Below are 20486 nucleotides of genomic sequence, written 5' to 3'. Positions count from 1 at the left end.
CTCTGGAGCAGCACCCAGCAGGCGTCCCTCTCACCCTGCCCTTCTGGCTTTGACTCTGGCTTTGGATACAAAAAAGTATTTCTCCTACCACCATCTCAGTTTCATAATGATTTAATACCACACACTCTGCTGTAAACTACAGAAGAGAGGCTGTAGACACAGGCCATCTGTTTGTACCTTTCCAGTTCAGTGAGAATGACCAATTGATTTCTAGCTGTTCAACTGGAAAATGAACTGATCTGGTAAATGTTAATCAATAATTCCCACTGATAGGTGGTAATTAACTGCAGAAAAAAATCACACACTGCAAATCCTTAATCATGAAACCTGCTCTGCTTAGCTTTAGTTGCCAAACATCTGTGCATGTCCACCAGAGACCTTCTCTTGCCTGCAAACCTGTATCTTACAGGGAAGGGACTAAGCATTGTATACGATTGATACCTGGGAAATTCCTGCACCACATTCTCAGGGTGTCCCCAACTGGGGACATTCCCAGGACAATGTGGAGGTTGCTTGCACATTTATTTACAAAATATTGCCAGACACTCTCTTTAGCTGGGCTCATTCCAGCTTTACTAGCTTCGTCTCCAATCTGACTTAATATGGTGTCTTTTTCATCATCTGGAAAAAGGGCTGGCACCATTCCTGCAACATAAGAACAGAAGAATACTAGTGAGAACTATGCTGACTGTAACAGAAAACCATATGGCTGGCGACAGGGCAGATCAGAAACCAGAGAGTCAGGAATTCTAACCCTAGGGTCAGCAAAAATGATTCTGGGTAGTTTCAAACCTGTTAATCTTTCTGTGCTTCTTCTCTCCCTCCATGGAAATTAGAGAGGAAGTACTTAGGATGGTTCATGGGAATTTAGAGGAAAAATTACTTCATTTTGGTTCGGGCTTCAACAACATATACAAAATATCACAAAACACAAAGTGCTTTTAACTCTACAATGAAAAACTTCATTAATGTCTACAGATCATCTATTCATATTTTAATTCTCTCAATCACATGGCTAATACTGCGTAAGTTATCTACTGACTGACCTAAACAGAATGGGAGTAAAACAAGAGAAAGACATCAGAAGAGAGATGGGAGAGATCCAGAGGCAAGAATGATAGCGTTTACATTTACATATGCAGACACCCAGGGAAAACTAGACCAAGGAAAGGGTGAGATCTAACACATCTGTTTTCAAATCAGACTGTGTAAGAACTTCTACAGAGAGGTTGATCACACAGTACCAGCCACTCCGCATTTTCAGCTGTTGCGTACACTAAACTACAATTTTGGAAGTACAGAAGCAGTTGCTGCAATTCAGGGGAATGCTATTCAAAAGGCAATGGAAGAAGAGGTGGGCTTGGGCCTGAATGCAGTTGAAAATGCCCCCAAGACAATGTTTCTATCAAAATGTACCTCAGTCTCGGAATAAGTCTGAGACTTTGGCATCACCACCATGATCGGAGCGAACTAACCCAACAGTCTTCCTAGATGCCCTAGAATGACCATATAAAAATGCCAAAAAGCTATTATGAAGGCCAAGATCATTTCAGATAGTATTTAAAGGTGTAACCTTCTTGTCCTTAAGCTGAAACTAAAGCAGCAGAGGACACAGGGTGAAACATTAATAGCTGGATCAAGGGTGCCTTTGAGATTATGAGTCACAAGCAGATACTGATTGGCAGTAAGTCAGACAGCCTTTGTCACCTGAAGTTAACATGTTGTTGATGAGTTCCAGGAAACTCTCTTCTGCTACATGGGAATCTGTAAACAAGAAGATCATTGACTTGTTCTCAATACCCAGCTTCAGATACAACTTTTTCAAATCTTCTCGGAAATTATTTTCTCCATATCCTCGACTCAGGATGATCTCAAATACCTAAGGATGTAAAAATATACTCAGAAGACATAGATGGACCCAAGATAGGGTAGGAGATCTGGAATTTAACTTCCATTAGATTTTGATCAAGGGTTTTGGTTTGGCTCCTTTATCATCAACAAATGCATAATATAAAAATATTATGCACTGCATTCTTTTTAAACAATTACATATGTACAACCCCACAGGACTGCACTTCCCAATTGCTTTGTGTTCCTCCTCCCTTTTTGTTCTTCCTTTCCAAGCCACCAGCTTCTATAAGAGACTGAAAGTACCTTTGGAAGAAGAACAATTCCTATCTGAAATACAACCGTAACAATCACAATAAGGTTCCTCAAGAAGCCCTGGAATGCTGCTGTAATACAGGTCAGTAACACAAGCAATAGTTAGGGACTATTAGTTTTTCACCCCCGAACCCATCTTTGCTTTCTGTCCCCAGATTCAGGTACTGACAACAAAGTTGTCCTCTTACACCTCCTGGCAATCACCCCACCCTATTTCTCTCTTTACAGGGAACAGGTGCCACCCTGATCTTACTTTGATTGACGTTCTCTCCCTCTCCTCCGCTACCCCAGTTTAATCCTGATACCAATATTGTTTTCTTTGTATGCTTTCACTGTGAAGGTGCGGGGTCACTAACCTCACATCCAGCTGTATATGCAGCCAGTCTCGTGAGAGACTGCTTTCCTGAGCCTCCTACTCCTATGAGCAGGGCATGGCCATGATCCATCCGTATGATGCGATGTACACGGATTAGGTGCTCCAAAGCATCATCAAAAAGAACTAGATTCATTTTAATATTAACTTCATTATATTCCTCCAAAATCTCCTGCAGAGAAAGGTGGACAGAATGTTACTAGGAGACCAGGGAAACAATAACATTACTAAAATAACAACCCATTTAGCAGCCATACTGCATAAAAGATCCCCAGGGAACATAAATCACTGGAAAGCATTGTGGAGTCTGTAGCTGATCCTTAATTTTCATTACTGCAGACCTCAAAAGGGTAACAGTGAAAATTCTACGCCCACACAGAAGAATGGATTTCCTTATGGTTTGAGGCAGGCTCCTGCTGGTTCCTCATGCACAGAGTCAGAATCAGGCACAGTTCCAAGCTGAAGCACACTACCTGAAAGAGAGCTTTTGCTGCATCATAGTCTTGGATATCTTCATAAATACGAGGTTCTCCTTCATTCAGTGCCATTCTGAAATCTCCAAAAAGAATAGGATCCCTCATGGCCTGCTCCAACTCATCGGGGAAATTCTCTTCGATCAGGTGTTTTATATGGCCTTGTACCTTTGAGTATATGAAATGGAGTCAGACAACTCAACAAAGCAGGTGATTTTGAATCTGGGAACATACAGAGGGGTGATGATGCAAATTCTTGCTCAAATATCAACTGATTTCACGGGGATACTGATGTCACTAGAAAGCCCAAAGATCACAATGTCCTAATATGTTCTGTGTATGATCTAAAATGATCTAATAAGCAGTTCAGGAACTATTCAAGCTAGTGGACTGCAGAAGTTTAAGGCAGGAAAGAATAAGCTTATTACAAAAAATACATTATTATGTTTTGGCATAAATATTAATCAACCTTCCCTCTCAGCATTCATATTGATGTCTTGCTGCCAAGACTTCTCACAAACCTGAAAGGTCTGAATGAATGTACAAATACAGAAAAGTTGCAGTATAATTATTCTGAGTTGTGAAAATTGAGCTGAAAATGTGTCTTTTATGTTAGAGGAGAAAATTTTAAGCAGGAGAATCTGAGGCCACTGAAATCTACCTCTTTCCATCTAAGAAAGTTGCTTATATATACGTAGACTTTGTCCAAATCCTCCTCTTATTCTCAAGGTATAAAACTGGATTCCAAAACTGAATGCACTGTGTAAGAGCTCAGCTCTTACCCCTTTTTATTCCCCTACTTGACTGTATAGTCACATTCTGACACAATCCTTCCAAAAGGAAGATACTGACCTGAGAAGGAAGTGATTTCCTGAGTTTTCACCCATGCTGCTCTCACACTTCATTTATGTCACCTGTGGCACTGCTAACCAATTTTTCCTGGACCAGTGAATCCAGTGACACTTGGACCAGTGAATCCAGTGGCACTTTTTGTTCCTATGCAGATCTGCTCACTTACTCTTCTACAGTTACTTTATTTTAGGAAAAAAAACTCCATGACCATGTTTTAAATTAATGGAGCAACAGAGTGGTCAGACAAGTCTGTAGTCTGACTGCAGGACATAAGTGCAACAGTTCGTAATGTTGCTCTTGTAAATTAGTTGCCCTAGTAACGTAGTCAGTGACTACTGAAAAATGAAAGAAATTACTCACCAATGCCTTGTCCACTTCATTAATCAGCCTGTCATGGAAAACCCTCAGACACTCATTTCTCCAGACTCTAACCATCTGGGTGACTGTTTGGAACCTGCATTAACATTAGAATATCAGACTGTGCCAAATGAGTCAATAAGATCCCTAAGGCCATGTAGCACTGACCAAAGCCTGGATTGGCTTTTTTTTCTTCTTTTTGTTCTTGTTCTTTTCATGAGGAAGAATAATGAATTTGTTTGCCTCTTTACCTCCAGATATCCTATTTAAGAAAGAACATTTTCCCATTGTATGGTGATGGCTCTGTGAAGTGACCAACTGTGACTATTTTTCATGTATTGAGCTATCTCACCTTCACCCAGATTCAACCAATGTAAATGGGTGTAGGGCCACTGAAGACAATTTTTCTACTCTTACCTCTCTGGGGTTGTAAGAATAAGTCCATTATAGACCCTGGAAAGATCCCGCAGATTGAAAATGTAATGGAATTTGGAAGGAGTAGGGGGTAGGTCACGGACAATCATTTTATAAAGCTCCAAAGTACACACTGTCATCCTGTCAGAGATGGTTGCTATAGACTCATTAAACATCTGCAAACATGAGAAAGAAGAGGTGTTTTCATGAGACTGCTCACAGAGAACTGAATGCTCTCAACATATTCTGCTTTACAACTTTTAACCCTGCTTGTCATATTTCAAATAACTGAGGATTTTTAGAAATTCACATTAGTGTGTAGTATGGACAGCCTACAGTTAAATGTTTTGGGCAAGGTCCATCTCCAGTCCTGAGTTTGTACAGTGCTCAACATGATACGGTCATGCTCTGTGACTGGGATTTCTACAGCACTTCCATAACAGAATAAATAAACTGCTCTTCTCTTGTATAATATTGCAGTTTAATTGTTTAGTGATGCACTTTACTGCTTTATATTAAATTTTTCATTCTCATTCAGGAAAGAGTTTGCTGAACTTGGGGATTCGGTTATAGAACCATAACCAAATGGTTCATAAAAAAGCACTGGTTTTACAAATTATATCCTAGCTTGAAAGTTTACATATCATTCATGAATTTATCAACTCTGTGTAAACACATCTCTTGAGAAGGGAAGAGGAAAGGAAGGGTTTTCATGAGGTTCTAAATAAGAACAGGGAAAGCTGATAAAGAGGATTTCAGGTCTTTTGATAATATGGAAATAAACGTCTATTTAAAAATAGTAAGCCTTTTAAGCAGCCTTTTAAATACAGTGAAATTACCTCAGTGTGGCCTTTCAGGATGGAGGCATAGATCAAATTCAGTGATTGCTCAGAAGGAAAAGGTACATTAAAAACACTGAAGAGTGAGATGAATCGAGGATCAACCTCATTCCGACCTCCTCCAGCTTTCCCCATGGCAGCGATAAAACCCAGGTCTCGAAGAATTTTACAGGTCATCTCCTTCCCGCGGTCATACAAGAAACCTCTTTCTAGCAGCAGCTTCAACAAGGCAATGGGCTGCTGTGTGCCATACTCATCAACCTTTGTAATGCAAAAGAGCCAAGATATTTACAGCACAGTACACCAGCCTGACAATGACTGCTATAAATGTGGAAATATTGAGCTCCATACTTGGTAGAACTTTAGAAGGTCTAAGTGACACTTTGTAAAGCTCTAGCACTGATTGAGAACATTCATGCCAATGTCTCATACGGGAAAAGTGCCTCTGCTCCAAGGTAAACAAATACCCTCCTGCACAGTTCATAAAGAGGAAAGGATGGTTTCTACAGAAGACCAATTCCAGGGAGTACCAGACCACAAAGACATGATTTTAATGGCATAAAAACTGATCCAAAAGAATGTCTCCAAAAGGAGATATTTCTAACATATAGGACAAATATTGTAATAGACAGAAATAATCCCTACTGCACACAATTTCAACTCTTCTGAAGACCCTAAGCTGAAATCCAGTTATGCACTTGACATGAATCTCCTTGACTTGTGATTAGTTGTATCTGTGTATGAAAGGACCACATCAGTGCCACCCCACATGTTGCTATATTACCTTGCAAATACACTGGCAGCTTACCCTTGGCATATTCATATCATCCATGAAAACAAGGAGACGTTTTCCCATAGGGGGCCCGTAAGTGTCTTTAGCCCGTTTCTCTACATTTGCCTCTAGGTTTCTCTGAACGTCCATTGATGTTGTACGAGAAGAGAAGTTAATTACTAGCAGCAGCTGCAGAGGACAGGAAATGAATAAGAATAGATTTTTACCTCTTTTTTTTCTTTTGACAAGAGCATTCTAGAAAATATTCTTCCTAACAGAGGAACATTGCTCCGGTCTAGTTATTCACTTGAATTACAGAAGATGAAAAAAAGTAAAATTCTTTTTCTTAGTACTTTGGTAAGTATATATTTACTTTATAAAACTGAATCTCTATGGGGTAGAACAGAACAAAATGTCTTTGAGCTGAAGGATTCTCAAATCCTTCACATGCTTTGGGTCTGAGCTTCCAGTCAACCTCTGTACTATGTGAGGTTTCATCAAAGTCAGTACTTCTACCCGCAGATTCAGGCTTCAAAATGCAAATTTAACAAAAAGACAAAGAATGAAAATGCAGCTTTACAAACAACATGAAATGCCTCATACATACATTAAGGTCTTTGTTCAGATGGTTTAGGAAATTCTGTGTAGTTGCTGTTTTAGAAGTACCCGATTCACCTACGAGAACAACCGGGCGTTTTATTTTTACCATCTGTTCTAGCAACCAAGTAGTGCGTGTTGTATCCACCGTAGGCACTGAAAAAGATCACGAATATGATAGCAGGTTAAATTAAAATTCAGTACAGCTGAGGGATTTATATTTATAGAACAGTGCTGGATCGGACTCACAAGGTATTAACGTGCAATTGCACAAAGGTATAATAATAGGTATCAACTTACTAACAACGTTGAAGGAAAATTTTAATTGCTCAACCACCTCTTGTTTGAGCTTTTAGCGTTGGGATCTTTTCTCTTATATACATATATTGGAAGGGAAATCTTCCTCCATATAGGAGGGTCATGGACCAGTTAAGCTCTGTTTAATCCCTATTTCAAGGATATAATCAGGATTTATAAGGATCATAAGCATTTTCCTGGTACTCTACAAATATGAATTTTGTTCTTTATGAACAGTCTGCACTAGGAACACCTTTAGAGATAATCTCTCTTGTGTCAGTGAAGTTAACCTGTGCTTGCTGAAGTATTACTATAAAAGAACATCTATTCATTTGTCATTAACTATGAAAAGCACTTGTTACCATTACAGAGTGCTTGAAGTAACAACAGATAACAGCCGTAAGAATGTATTTTTCATCTACTGAGCATTTGAACCAGTGACTGAGAGTTTTTCTAGCATTTTTGGTAGAGGAAACTATGAATCTATCTTCTGCTCTTCTGGCTTGTAAAAGGCATTGTTCATTCCCAATAAGCCTTAATAGCTGAAACAAGTTTTTCATTCTTTCCTCACTTCTTTATTACACAATGTTACAAAGCTCAACTCTGCTCCTTCTGAACCACCAGGACGAGATCATTAAAGAAACTGAATTGTCCTGTCACAACAAGCTGAACCTCATTAGATGACCTTCATTACAGATAGAACATGTCTCATGCTAAGTCCCACCACTCAGTGGCAGCACATTATAAATTAAAGGTACATCATCATTATATTTTATCTTACCTAGAATGTCAAGAAATTTCTCTTGAGGTTTATGAATATATTCAGGAACAAGTTTCATCCAAGGTATCCACCTTTTTTTAAATCCATCAAAATGAAAGTCATACAAAGTTGGTAGTTGACCTGCAAAGCGTTTAGCAATTGGAGATTTTCTAGGGCACTGAAATATTTAATGAGAAAATAATCTGACTGAGATGAAAATAAAGGGTAAGATTCTGGACCAAGTGGTACAACACTGTGTTCCATTTACTTGTTATTTAACCCAATAAGACATCAACCAGAATTTTCCTAGTCCAGCATTTGGATCATATCATCCCCTTTGAAGCACCCTTCCACTGGTTTTCATTGTCTATCTCTTCAGCCTGGCATAGAAAAACATTGTTTGAGGATAAACCAGTAGCTGAGAGTCATCTAGCACCAGTGTCTCTGCAGGGTTTTCAGTGATAGTTCTTCAGAGATCATCAAACATCTTTTGCATCCAGGATAGCTAGCTGGAAGGAAGAACAATGTTCTGCCTTCGTGGAAATGAAGGCTTTATTAATATAATCAAAGGGAATCAGACTAAATTATGAGAAAATCCTACCTGGCAACTCCCCTGGCTTAGCTAGGATGTTGTCATCATGAACAGTAGACATAGAGGAAATACGTTTAACTGTTTCATCAAACTTAATTCTTCCAGTATCAAGAATGGCAGCACCTAGGGAGGAATATAAAGCTTCCAAGAAAAAACACTCCAGAACATCGGGGTCATCAGGTTGTGCCACAATTAGAGCTTCCAACATCACAGTCAACTGCACCACCTGTTGTAAGACAAGACATGCAAACAGAATTGACATTTAAGCACATGAAAACTCTTAATATCTTTTCAGCTGTCTGAGTGTTTAATGATCTTTTGTCCTTACAGGTGTTATCTATTAATATGAGTATTAATGACCGTAGAAGAGCATTGTCAGGAACCAATTGTTTCTATTGTCTCCTGATGCTCATCACTAGGAAACTGACATTTCAGCATGGACTCTACTCTTGCATCTTCTTTGGGAGGTTTTTTCTCTCTCCACGATTTAGTTTCATTTTTTTCAACCATTATTCTGTATTCCTCACCATATTTAAATCTGTTTGAGGAACAATGGTCTTCAGCCTTTCTCCTTGTCTGCCATCCACAACTCCCTCTACGATCATATCAATAAGGTAGGGCACATATTTTTGAAAGAGATGATTCAACTCAATTCTCTCTTGCTGAGGGAAGAAAAGGACAATAATTCAGCACACAGAAACATTGAAAGCTGATTTGTGGCAGCAGGGTTTCTCATCACTACCTCATTAACCAGCTGTGACTGCTCTTGCAGGCCTCACTTCTATCAAAGACAGGGTACAGTTACATGAAGAAATGTGACACTTGCATGGACTGGGTTTTCAGCAGGAGTGGATCTACAATCATCAAGTGATAGCAACTAAGTTGTCTTACTTCAGCTCTCTGTGGACTACAGTTTTCAATCTAAATGTATGCAATGAGGACCTAAGCAATCTCTCTGTTAACTCTTTGGAGATTAGGTTAGCTAATTTCTTAGATCTTAACTTCACAGAAACAACCAGAAGTTAGAAAAGCTGGGAACTCTTCCCTAGCCCTCTGCTGCAGCCCTGGTGATCAGATTTATTATTGTCCCAGCCTGTAAGCAATTAGCTGAGGTTCCCATATTTAGATCATAATTGCACTATGCTCCCCCAGAGATAATGGAGACAGACAGATACCTCTAGAGAACATGGTATTCCTTCCCAGTAAGATCCTAACAACACTCTGGAGGTGCCTGTCTTTCTGCACTGACGAGGGAGAGGGTCTAAGGCAACGACTCTCCTGACCTCCGAGCTCCAGCTAAGGGTGAATTGCTGGTATGAATGGAGGGCTTTGACTCTCACTTTTCCCTAAGCTGCCAAAACTACTGTAAACAGCACCTATTCAGGTGGCAGCAGCTGGCTGAACGGATGGTTCATATTTGTTTGCACAAAAGATACTTATTCTGTAAATGGCTATAATTCATACAGATGTATATTGATTGCTTTATATTAAAATTTAAATTTCATCTATATAAAGAGCAAGTAGTGTCACACAAAAATGAAAGACCATTAATTAATCTTGTACTTTTTATTAAAATATCCAAATTAAAAAAATAAATTAATAGTGGAAATCAATTTAGGAATTAATGATGGATAAAGACGGATACTTGAACTTATTGTAAGATTATAGGTACTATTAATTAAACTTTGTGAAGAGCACGAACTTTCCCTAGGAGTAAATTATCCTACATCAGTTTGTTGTATTTTACTTTCGTCATAGTATAACACAAAACTCTGCAGAACAAGCATACATTTGCATATAAAAGTGCTATAGGCTCAATATTCTTTAATGTCAGTTGGTTTGCCTTTATGTTAATTTCTGCCTTTAATTCTAGATATCAGCCCCTCTCCCACTGCTTTCATCCTAACAGAATATGATTCCATCACAAAAATTAAAGGAGAGCTAGCTTGTATTTACATACATAATGGAACGCAGTGACAGAGGCCTTCACAACAAATGAACTATAAGGGAATTCAGAAGATCAGACTGCCTTTACAAAGGTTTTTAACATCTGTCCACAGTTCAGAATTTAATACAGATACTCTGATGAAGTGCAAAAATTCCCACCTCATTTCCTCTTTCTTGGGTCCATTTTTGCCAGTAAGGCTTATATTTCAGGTTTTTAGGATCTACAAAGACCATTCCACAGCGGGATACTGTGGCAGGAGATGCATACTGTAAGTCTCCAACCTATGAAATAATCATACAGGATAATCATACACTTAAACAATGAAGAACAGCCACAGTAACTGCTTTTCAGTCTTTGCAGACAGGGCTGGATCTAACCCTTCCCATGTATTAGATTGTACATTCATCACTTACCTCAAACAACAGAGCACAGTGAGGCTGGAGCCTAATCCGCTCTCCATTTGCCAATGTCAATAATTTGTTGTCATCCATCACAGAATTCATATTTTCCACCCAGAGAGCATCCACATCTCCATCAAACAGAATGTACCTGTGGACACAGAAGTCAAGAGACACAATGACTGATTTTCTCTGATTTTATTTATTAACAATTATTTCAGAATACAGATGGTCCATCAAAGGTGTTTGTGGCAGTCCACGTGTTTTGAAGCTTTCTGTGCATTTTTGATATTTGAATAGCTTCTGTTCATCTCACTGAGGCTGGAAACTCACAAGAGCAGACAGACAGACCCCTAGAGACTTTCTATTCATTTTATATTTGTTTCTGAAATTGTGCAGTATCAAATATTTTTTGTTTTAATAACAATAAAATACCAACATAAAACTCAAAAATATCTAAAAATCATCATCATGATTTCTAGCTGTCTACCTTCGCTCTTTCTTGTCAGTAGGCTTGTTGATATCCCGAAAGATGTTTGACAGGACTCCATCTGTCCAGTCTCGTGTGGTAGGGTCAAGGATCCCATACAGCTCAATCACACTCATAGCTTTAGGGTTCAGCGTGTAAAGCTTTGTCAGTAATCCCAGCCTAGAGACAGAGCAATAAAAGCAATATTAACATTGCTTTTCCATACCATCTCATGTTAACCCAAGCAAATCTTACAGTCAGCTATAGATCCTACCATGACTACACATGGCTGAATAATGCAGCCTATAGACTGTGCCATTTTACAACCTGATTTCCACGTATCAAATTCTATACTCACTTGGTTTGAGCGTGGCACAAAGCATTAATGACAACTGACTTGCCACCTCCAGTAGGTCCAACCACCACCGTAGTGTGACGAGTTAACATTGTCTCATACATCTGAACTACTTTATCCACCTGAAAAATACATATTGATTCAATAGACTGCTGTCTGTAAACCATCTATGGACCAGATCAGCAGCTGGACTATACCAACTAAGCTCTCCTGATTTTGCAGGAGTCATTCCAGAGTGCATAAATGCAGATCCACCCTAACGTTTATGACAAGAACTCAAGCAATTAACATTTTTTCTACCTGGACTGGTAAAACAACATAACCCCCTTCTTCCAGCACTTGTTCTACAGCATCGTTGAAGTCAGGGTAGCGGACTCGAGGGCAATCCAGGCCAGGAAACAGGTCAGAGATTAGGCCAAGGAAGAGAGGTACGTCTTCAAACACAAATTTAGGAAGATTCATATCTCGTAGAGCTCTCATCAGTACGACATCCTAAACAAAACATAGCAGAATCAATCTCTACCAAATAGCTAACCAATTATCTAATATGTAATAATTTCAAACGCCTCTAGAAAGTTATTGCCTGATTACTTTAGCACAGCTTTGGGAATACTTTCTTGGAATCAGTTACTACTGGAAACAAAGACCATTTTATAAGGATTAGGCTGATCAAAAGCTAAAGAATAATATATTGCCATTTTCTATCCTGATAACTGAATGTCAAATAAGAATGCCTGGAGTGGCCCACATCACTGCTTACCTGATTTGATGTTAAAATAACCGACTGTTTTATGAACATACCCAAGCTCTGTAGTCCCCCTGAGATCATTATTTAACATCAAATTCCCACCAACCTGCAAATCTGTGCATAACTTCATAGGAGAGTTTCTTCCAGCTTTCTCCAATTTTTAAAGCAAAAATTTGAAAAAGAATTTCCCTAGGCAATTGAGCATCATAACTGCCAACATCGAAATAAAAAATAGGTGTAAAGGAAAACCATAATAATCAATGCAGCATGAAAAACCTTCACTTATAAGTATGTCGTACTTTCTGAGCTAAATAATTAACAGCTGCATGGCTGGAGCACCTACTTAGGGTAAAAGGTTCAAAAAACTTAGCTTTGGCTATTTATCCAAATTCATTCATCTGCTTATTTGCATCCTGCATTTAACATCAAGATCACGTATAAAATACACACTAAGGAGTAAAATACCTCATTTTCTATAGGTTTCCCTACTTATTTGAGTTCTGATCCTAACTTGGTGGTGGAGGGCACGATGAAACTCAGCAAGAAAACAATGACAAGTAACACAAGTGCTACTATTTCCAAGGCATACAAACTATAGCAGATGTGTAAACACATCCTCTTCCTAATGAAAAAGATGATCTGCCCAAGGTAACTAAGTCACAAGCCTACCTCACTGAGGTCTGCTGATCCTCTTTTCAGCTCTCCAGCCATCACCAGCACTGACTTGAGGGCCCGCAGTCCAAAATCATAATGATGTTGTTTAGAAAGTTGTTCTTTAGCCAGCTTGTATAGTACTGTCATCTTTTTGGCAAGGGTCTATTTGAGAGTTAAGTTAGAGAATCACAAGCATGTAAGTCACAGCCAAACACTGACCATGTATACACAGGTGTGTACATTCATAAGGATAGCAATGCAATTTTCTTACCTTTGCCATAAGGAACCCTTCAGAAAACAGCATGATTTCACAGATTTGCTGGAGATCAGGTACAATAACAACCACAGGCCTGAACAAAGCTTTTACAGACTCAGGGAGCTCAGTCCGGCCAGCATAACCAGGATTCATAGTAATAAAAATGCCCATTCGGTTATCAAGGGTAATTTCCTGTCCTTCAAACTAAAACCATAAGGAAATGTTAGAACAATGTGTATTTGGAACCAAATGAAATAGCACTATTTACTAAAAGAGAAAAACAGTAATATTAGGGAACCCACTTAGGTTAAAACATTCCAAAAATTTAGCTTTAGATATTCATCCAGATACATTCATCTGGCTATTTGCATCCTGGATATAATCATCAAGACATTTCATGCTTCTCGGTCAAATTTTCAGTCTGAGAATCCTGAAGTCTTATAAACATCAGTAAACTAAGCCTCACGACCTATATCAAGTTAAGTTACTTCTATCCCTAATTACTATTATCCCTTTTACTGTTATAAGCTTACTAATATCCTTCTTTACAAAGAAAGAACCTAGCAAAGGACTAAAAAGTCAACAAGGACTTAACATGTCTGAAACTGATACCACATATTTTGCAGTTTGAAATGTTCAGCACAAATGTGTTACAGAAGAAACAGTCCTTTGACCTAGTGATGGGGTTTAGCCCTCAATCTTAGCCTCAAGCACAAGACCAGCTTTCACGCTTACTTTTGACTGTTAATGTTTACCTGAAATGTTTTCAGCTGATTCATTAAAGCATTTCGAATAGTCTGAATCTGAGAAGAAATGACTGAAAGTACAGAAGCATCAATACGATTGAATTCATCAAAACATCCCCATGCTCCACACTGGGCGAGACCAGAGAAAATTTTACCAACTGCCTAAAAACCAACAAGAAAAAAGTTTCAGCAATGAGTATATAAAACAGTCAGCATCAGCAAACATCGAGGTATGCTAAAACTCTTAATGACTGGGTAGAACCTGGAGCTTTTATAGCGGAGCTAGCAATCTGTCATAGGGTCTTCCAATAGTTACTTGCCATGCAGATTGCCTATGATGAGCTTAGATGCATATCATCTGGTCACTGCTCTCCCTCCTTGAAAGCACAGATGGAATCCTGAAATTCCTTCAGTAATTTATTCAAAATAGACATTTTTTACTATATTTCATTATCAATTGCACAGTAGCTCCAAGCAAAGTATGTATTCAGAATTCAGAATACGTCCATATCCTGGGCACCAACAAAGGGCAGTAGCTGGCACTTTATCAGAGAAAAGAGTGTTTTAACTCTTACTTTGAAATCCATGCCTTCTCCACAGTTTGTCACTACACACAGCAAGCCCAGGGCTTTGGCCAGATCCTTGGTTGTTTCTGTTTTCCCTGTACCTGCTGGCCCTGCTGGTGCTCCTCCCAAAAACATGGATAAAGCCTGTGGAGACAAATCAGAAAGCGAAGCAAAGCTTGGATTACATTTGTATTAGGTTAGTAACAAAATCACTAACAAATCTTTGGGTATGAAAAGCCTTAAATTTTGATCTATGAATGCATTTTACATTATCTTTGAAGTTATTGCAACCAATCCTTAGAAGGACATTGCAACTTATTCCAAATATACTAATGTTCACGTTGTCTCCTAGGGGATAGCCAAGTGGCAATAAAATAATTATGTAACTGCGCAGAAGTGTATTTTAAAAGGGCATGTTAGTAAAAATCTCCTTGAACATATACCTGTGTGAGCGTAAGATAAATACGATCTGTAAGTGGGGTGATCACGAGTCGTCCGTTCAAACCCATATACTCATAACCATAGGAAAATGTGCCCGTGCACTGCCGCACATTCAGTTCATCCGGCTCTCGATCCCAGTAAAAACGCAGCTGGCTTTCCCATTCAAACTCCTGAGCCTGCAGAACGCTACACAAGAAAGGCTTGCTCACATGAAGTAAAACGATGGGAATAAAAATTACAGATTTGGTATTTTCTAAATAGGTTGGAGGGTTTACCTGTCCCTTACGAACGTATCAACAATGTCTCTGGCATGAACATCAATAATAAGAACAGTGTTGTATTTTTTCCTGTCATTTTTACTCAAAGGCTTTGTAATGCAGGTAACCAGGTCATCAATTTGCTGATGCATTTTTTTAGCATAAAGTTTCATTGCCTGTTTTTCTCCCTTTTTCACTTTCCGAAAGACATCTTCCACCTCCCAGGTCCACCACACCTGGTTAGCAGCCAGCACCATCATGCCTTGGTAGAGTAACATCCAATCGACTCTATGGGAAACATACAGTGAGGGAGTCTGAGTTACTGTTTACAAGAAGCACTCTTTTATCCTAAGGACAAAAACAGAGTTCTTCCTTCTATTTCTGCAGCAACTACAACATGGGCAGAACTTTACAGATGCATAAAATTCTGTCAAAGTATGATACACTATTTTGAAAGCCTAGGAAATTCTCTCATAGAAAAGCTATCTGTTCCATGTGTAATGCCTAAGTACAATTCATAATGAGAAAAACACACTGTGCACACATCACTAAAAATGAACATTCAAGACTTAGGAAATGACATACTATAGATAACATACTGCTCTTTCTGGTCAGTTAAAATACTATATATGCAGGTATCCATGCTCCTCCACACACAGAAACAGAGGCTAAACTGTGCATAAATGAAAAAATGAAGTCTCTATCTTTCTATATTGCTACAGGCTCATAATACCATATAAGGTTATTTATGTTATCCTTGACACACTGATTGTTTCACCTGCTTCTGTCTTCACAGTATCGAAAAATGGCTTCTTTAGTAAGGAGTCTGTTTGTTCGTCTCATTTCTGCTAGCACTGCTGTCATCCAGTTCTCCACTCTGCCTTCTGCAACTACAGCCTGTCGGAACTCCATCACCTCTCCCTCGGCTGAAATCATGGCTGTTGCGATTTTCTCACCGCTATCACCATCCCGAAACCTCAAGGAAGCTATGTTATCATACATCTGAAATGCATTAACAAAGAAACTCACTGGCATTTGAGAAACCAAGCTTCTAAGATTTAAGTGTAGCTAGCCCCCATTTAATGTTGAAAGGAAATTTCCATGGACTCTAAAGAGAAATGGATCCACTCTAAGTAATCAAATACAAATGTTGATGAATACTCATAAGCCCAACCGTAGAATAAACAAGCAGATAATCTGGCCCAAATTACATTTATTTTTTTCCAGAAAATAAAGATCTATCAAGAGCTACAAGAAGATTATTTCATGATTGATCATTCGAGGGCATCTTGAACCTTCCTCTACTATAATGGATACTGGCCAGTCTAAGAGGCAGGATAGACCAAGGACTGGATTTGATTTGGTTATTCAGAAGTTTCTCCAAGATGCTGCCAAGATGTTCTTTATTGCAAAAAATATTAGTGCACCCTTAACAGCATGTACGGTATTTTCTGTTAAACTGTAAAAACATCTAAAAGCACATAGCACTGTGGAAAGCTGGACATTGTACCTTTATCATGTGTTCCTGGACACAGAGTGGGTCACTGCTACCAAGGATACTAAGCAACTCCTCATCGGATATAAAGAAAAATCTTGGGAAGGCATTTCGCTTTGAATCCAAATAATCATTCAAGCTTTTCTGACATTTTTCCAGGCCATCATTTATATGATGGAGGTCTGACAGTCGATTTGGGGCTTCACAGGATTTTTTTATCTCTGGCTCTTTCACAGTTTCATCCATTATCTACACGGGGAGAAAAGAAAGTTTAGAAAATACTGAAGAGCAATGGATTATATCGAATTATATTTAGCAAGTGATAAAACACAGAAGCAACATAATTTCTTACAGAAGTGAATTTGAGGTAGTTCAAATATGGTTTCCTATTGTTGCAGTGCTATAGGAACATATGGAGATGGTATGTTCTCAAAGCTGAGAGCATAAATAGGAGATACTGCCGTAAGCACAAGTGTAAGCGAGACAAGTCCTTATCCCAAGACGAGTAAATGTAAGCACATATTTGATTTTGCTCCAGTATACAATGGTATTTAAGTGAAAAACACATAGCATTTCAAATCACAGTATTATTTCAATTTTGCAGATGGAAAAAGAAAAGTAAGCCGTATTTGTACTGGGAGCATGTGTTCAGTATAGGAACAACGGTACTACACCAGCAAAGCCTTTTTTGCATAGAGACAGCTCCTCAACCTACAGAAACACACCTAAGCTTCATACTATCATGGTAAAAAGGTATATCCAATGAAAGGAGAAGAGGATCCTGCCTGCCCAGTACTGCCAGCTAAGGATCATGACTCTGCCCAACTTAGCTAAGTTAAGAGAAGTCTTTGTGTATAGCAGAAGTGAAGTATAACACCAGAGTTCCTGGGTTCCTAATCTCCAGTTCATTATAACACACCATCATCAGTGGTGTTGCAAATAACATTTCTGAGTAGAAGACCACAGATAACTATGGAATTGAAAGCAAAATACACTAAAACATTATTTTCACTGTAAGTCAAGACAGTTACTTGCCTTTTTAAATACCGCATCTATGCTGTCAAATTTTTTGGCTTCCTCTGGAAGTTGTGATCTTATATCTCCACCAATAAAGATGCTCTCCAGATACATCCATTTTCTCTGAACCACCATCCAGATCTAAGAAAGTCAAATGTTACCATCAAAGAAAAAACACAATGGAAAGCCCTGATTATAAATAATAAACATTAATTATTTAGTCCAGCACTTTCCTCCCTACCTCAATTACTTCACCAATCAACGACAGAGTTTTTTCCCAGTGGTGAACAGTTGACAGGAAAGGGCCCACAAATCGACTGCCTGAAATACTCTGAAGGTTGACAGTGTTGTCATCAAGAATCTGTAAAATTTCATCCACAGATCCCAGAATAAAGCCTCGTTCCCGAGTGCCTTTGAAGTATTTTTGTACAGTGAATTTCATGTGTTCCCATGTTTCTACTATTTCCTTTACACCCTGCACATGAGCATAAAAAGGTGTTTCAGTCTTCAAAAGGTAGAGAATTATAATCCGATCACAAAAATAAAATCAGTTAGCTCAGCATAATTTTTGCACATATTATCTAACTCTGGTTTATAAAGAAGTGCCTATGCCAAAATAGCATGACAAAAACAGAATAAATTCATCTTCGGATCCTTTTTTGTAGACCAAACTCACTTATTGTAATGATAGAAATCCAAAATACTGCTACCAAAGCCAAGATAGCTAGATACTGTGCCATACAGTAGCTCATTAACCGAGCTATTGATCTAGCTACCATCAGTTACATCACAGTAGGTCTCTGAAGGTGACAGAATTTATTATCACGCCAATAAATACCCCACATAAAGACACAGACTGTAGCCACCTTTGTCTTTTTAGTTTTATTATGGCTTTTAAAATTACCTTCTCAATGCTAAGCTCCTTAACAGCAGTTCCAACTATTTCACTGATAACATCTGAATGTCTGTGAAGCTCCATAGCAAACATATTCTCCAAAGTGAATGTTTCTGTTGTCATTTCAAAACTTGTTCCTGTTCTCTCCATAAGCTCTTGCCAATGCCTGTGTGTTAAACGGACATATCAAAAACTGTACCAGGCACTATGACACAGTAAAGGTGAAAACAGATGTAATTTAATACATAATAGTGAAACCATATTTTTATATTCTACTATTTAATAAGAATTAGTACTTTAAATACACCAGGTATCCTAGCCATCCTAGTCTCGTTACATGCTATCACACAAGTTTATTAAACAGAAGGTAAAGCATGATCCCAGTACCTGAAATTAAAAGTTCTAATAAAACAAACAAAACTTCCTTGTATACAAAATAATGGATTTAAATAAATCAAATCAAACCTTTCTCTTAAAGCTTCATTTTTTAAATCAAGCAACAAAGGAATGGAGTCTCGAAATGCTTTCATTTTTGCTTCCAAGTGAAAGGCCACTGGCATACTGCGGACTTGTTTGGGCAGCTTTCGAAGAGTTTTAAGAAATCCTTCGATTCCTTCCTGAAGAAACTGGACGTTGAGGTTTATCCAGAGTGTCTGAGACCATTCCTCTTTAGCTGCCTGGGAGCAAAGTCATCAGGACAAAAAAAATCACATTCCCTTTTAGTTCTGACAAAAGAAATTTATTTTTTTCCCCACTACAATAGGATCTAGAGACTGCAGGCAGGATGTAGATGCAATTCTATTAACATTTTACAAACAAAGGAAGAGACAGGTTCATGTCCAAGAGAGATTCATAGCCAAAAACAACCAGTTGTATAAGAAATAATCAAAAGGAAATACAGAGAACAGAAAGCACATCCATAATATACATTACAGTGGATCAACCTGGCTCTTAAAGTTAGGCTATCTTAATTTTGAAAAAATAAAACCTACTAAATAGCTCTTTAAGATTAATTAAGGCCTGAGATACCCATTGTCACCTGTACACATAGTGCCACTGAAATCATCAGGACTTCTTGTGCAGTAAGACACCACCCAATATAATCAGGATCTGTTCCTATCTGATAATAGTATGTGCTCGGCCCACTATTTCAGTACTGTTTTACTCCTGTACTATCGTCACTAAATCATATCATAATCTATATCATGGTGATAGTCAATTAAAGGTCACAGTTTATTTCATGCAAAGCCTTAGGAGCAGAGTTGACAGCAACAAGAGGACGACACAGTCTCTCCCTCTGTCTCTCTCTCTCTCCCCTCTTTTCATACACATGCCTGTACGTGCACGCATGTAAGAGTGTGTGTGTGTACGTATATATATATAGACAGTGCAATACTTACTCTTTGTAATTTATAAATTTCATAGATCTGCGTTAGACTTTTCATATCATTTTGTGCTTTCATTAACTCAGGGTACAATGTGATTGGCAAGTCAAAAAGTTTCTCAGCATTGCCCAATTCCTGATGGTTTTTTTCCAGTTTTTCCACTTCTTTTTCAAAAATGTCCATGAGTTCCAATCCTAGCAAAGGAGAGAAAATTTTCTAAATGAACACTCCTATGGATCATGGGGGACGAATAAGGCAGAACTTGTATAGTCTGTAGAAGTTATAGCACTAAAAATATCATATTCCTGGTTGATCCATTTGTATTTTAATAAGGAAATCACAATTTTCTCATTTAACATAAAATTTG

The 20486-nt window shown here is 38.4% G+C and overlaps 1 protein-coding gene across 1 annotated transcript in view; it reads right to left on the bottom strand.

Annotated features, from left to right (window-relative positions):
- DNAH10 (dynein axonemal heavy chain 10) overlaps positions 1-20486 on the bottom strand; it is a 59493-nt gene that overhangs the window by 20664 nt on the left and 18343 nt on the right. Inside the window, exons 24-53 of the mRNA XM_064522019.1 lie at positions 20135-20313; positions 19200-19411; positions 18744-18900; positions 18081-18314; positions 17858-17980; positions 16838-17071; positions 16106-16329; positions 15346-15615; positions 15073-15256; positions 14639-14773; positions 14073-14225; positions 13333-13521; positions 13077-13223; positions 11960-12151; positions 11663-11781; positions 11326-11484; positions 10851-10986; positions 10596-10718; positions 9017-9151; positions 8499-8715; positions 7919-8038; positions 6851-6996; positions 6280-6432; positions 5472-5732; positions 4636-4808; positions 4222-4315; positions 3010-3177; positions 2520-2708; positions 1708-1879; positions 442-645 (exon numbers count right to left, since the gene is read on the bottom strand). Of these exons, the coding sequence (XP_064378089.1) occupies positions 442-645; positions 1708-1879; positions 2520-2708; positions 3010-3177; positions 4222-4315; positions 4636-4808; positions 5472-5732; positions 6280-6432; positions 6851-6996; positions 7919-8038; positions 8499-8715; positions 9017-9151; positions 10596-10718; positions 10851-10986; positions 11326-11484; positions 11663-11781; positions 11960-12151; positions 13077-13223; positions 13333-13521; positions 14073-14225; positions 14639-14773; positions 15073-15256; positions 15346-15615; positions 16106-16329; positions 16838-17071; positions 17858-17980; positions 18081-18314; positions 18744-18900; positions 19200-19411; positions 20135-20313 (5202 nt within the window). The remainder of the gene's footprint in view (positions 1-441; positions 646-1707; positions 1880-2519; positions 2709-3009; positions 3178-4221; positions 4316-4635; positions 4809-5471; positions 5733-6279; positions 6433-6850; positions 6997-7918; positions 8039-8498; positions 8716-9016; positions 9152-10595; positions 10719-10850; positions 10987-11325; positions 11485-11662; positions 11782-11959; positions 12152-13076; positions 13224-13332; positions 13522-14072; positions 14226-14638; positions 14774-15072; positions 15257-15345; positions 15616-16105; positions 16330-16837; positions 17072-17857; positions 17981-18080; positions 18315-18743; positions 18901-19199; positions 19412-20134; positions 20314-20486) is intronic.

This window comes from Dromaius novaehollandiae, chromosome 17 (genome assembly GCF_036370855.1).
Source record: "Dromaius novaehollandiae isolate bDroNov1 chromosome 17, bDroNov1.hap1, whole genome shotgun sequence".
Taxonomy (NCBI): Eukaryota; Metazoa; Chordata; class Aves; order Casuariiformes; family Dromaiidae; genus Dromaius; species Dromaius novaehollandiae.
Note: the sequence above shows the minus strand (reverse complement) of the source record. Positions and strands in the feature narration are given on the sequence as shown.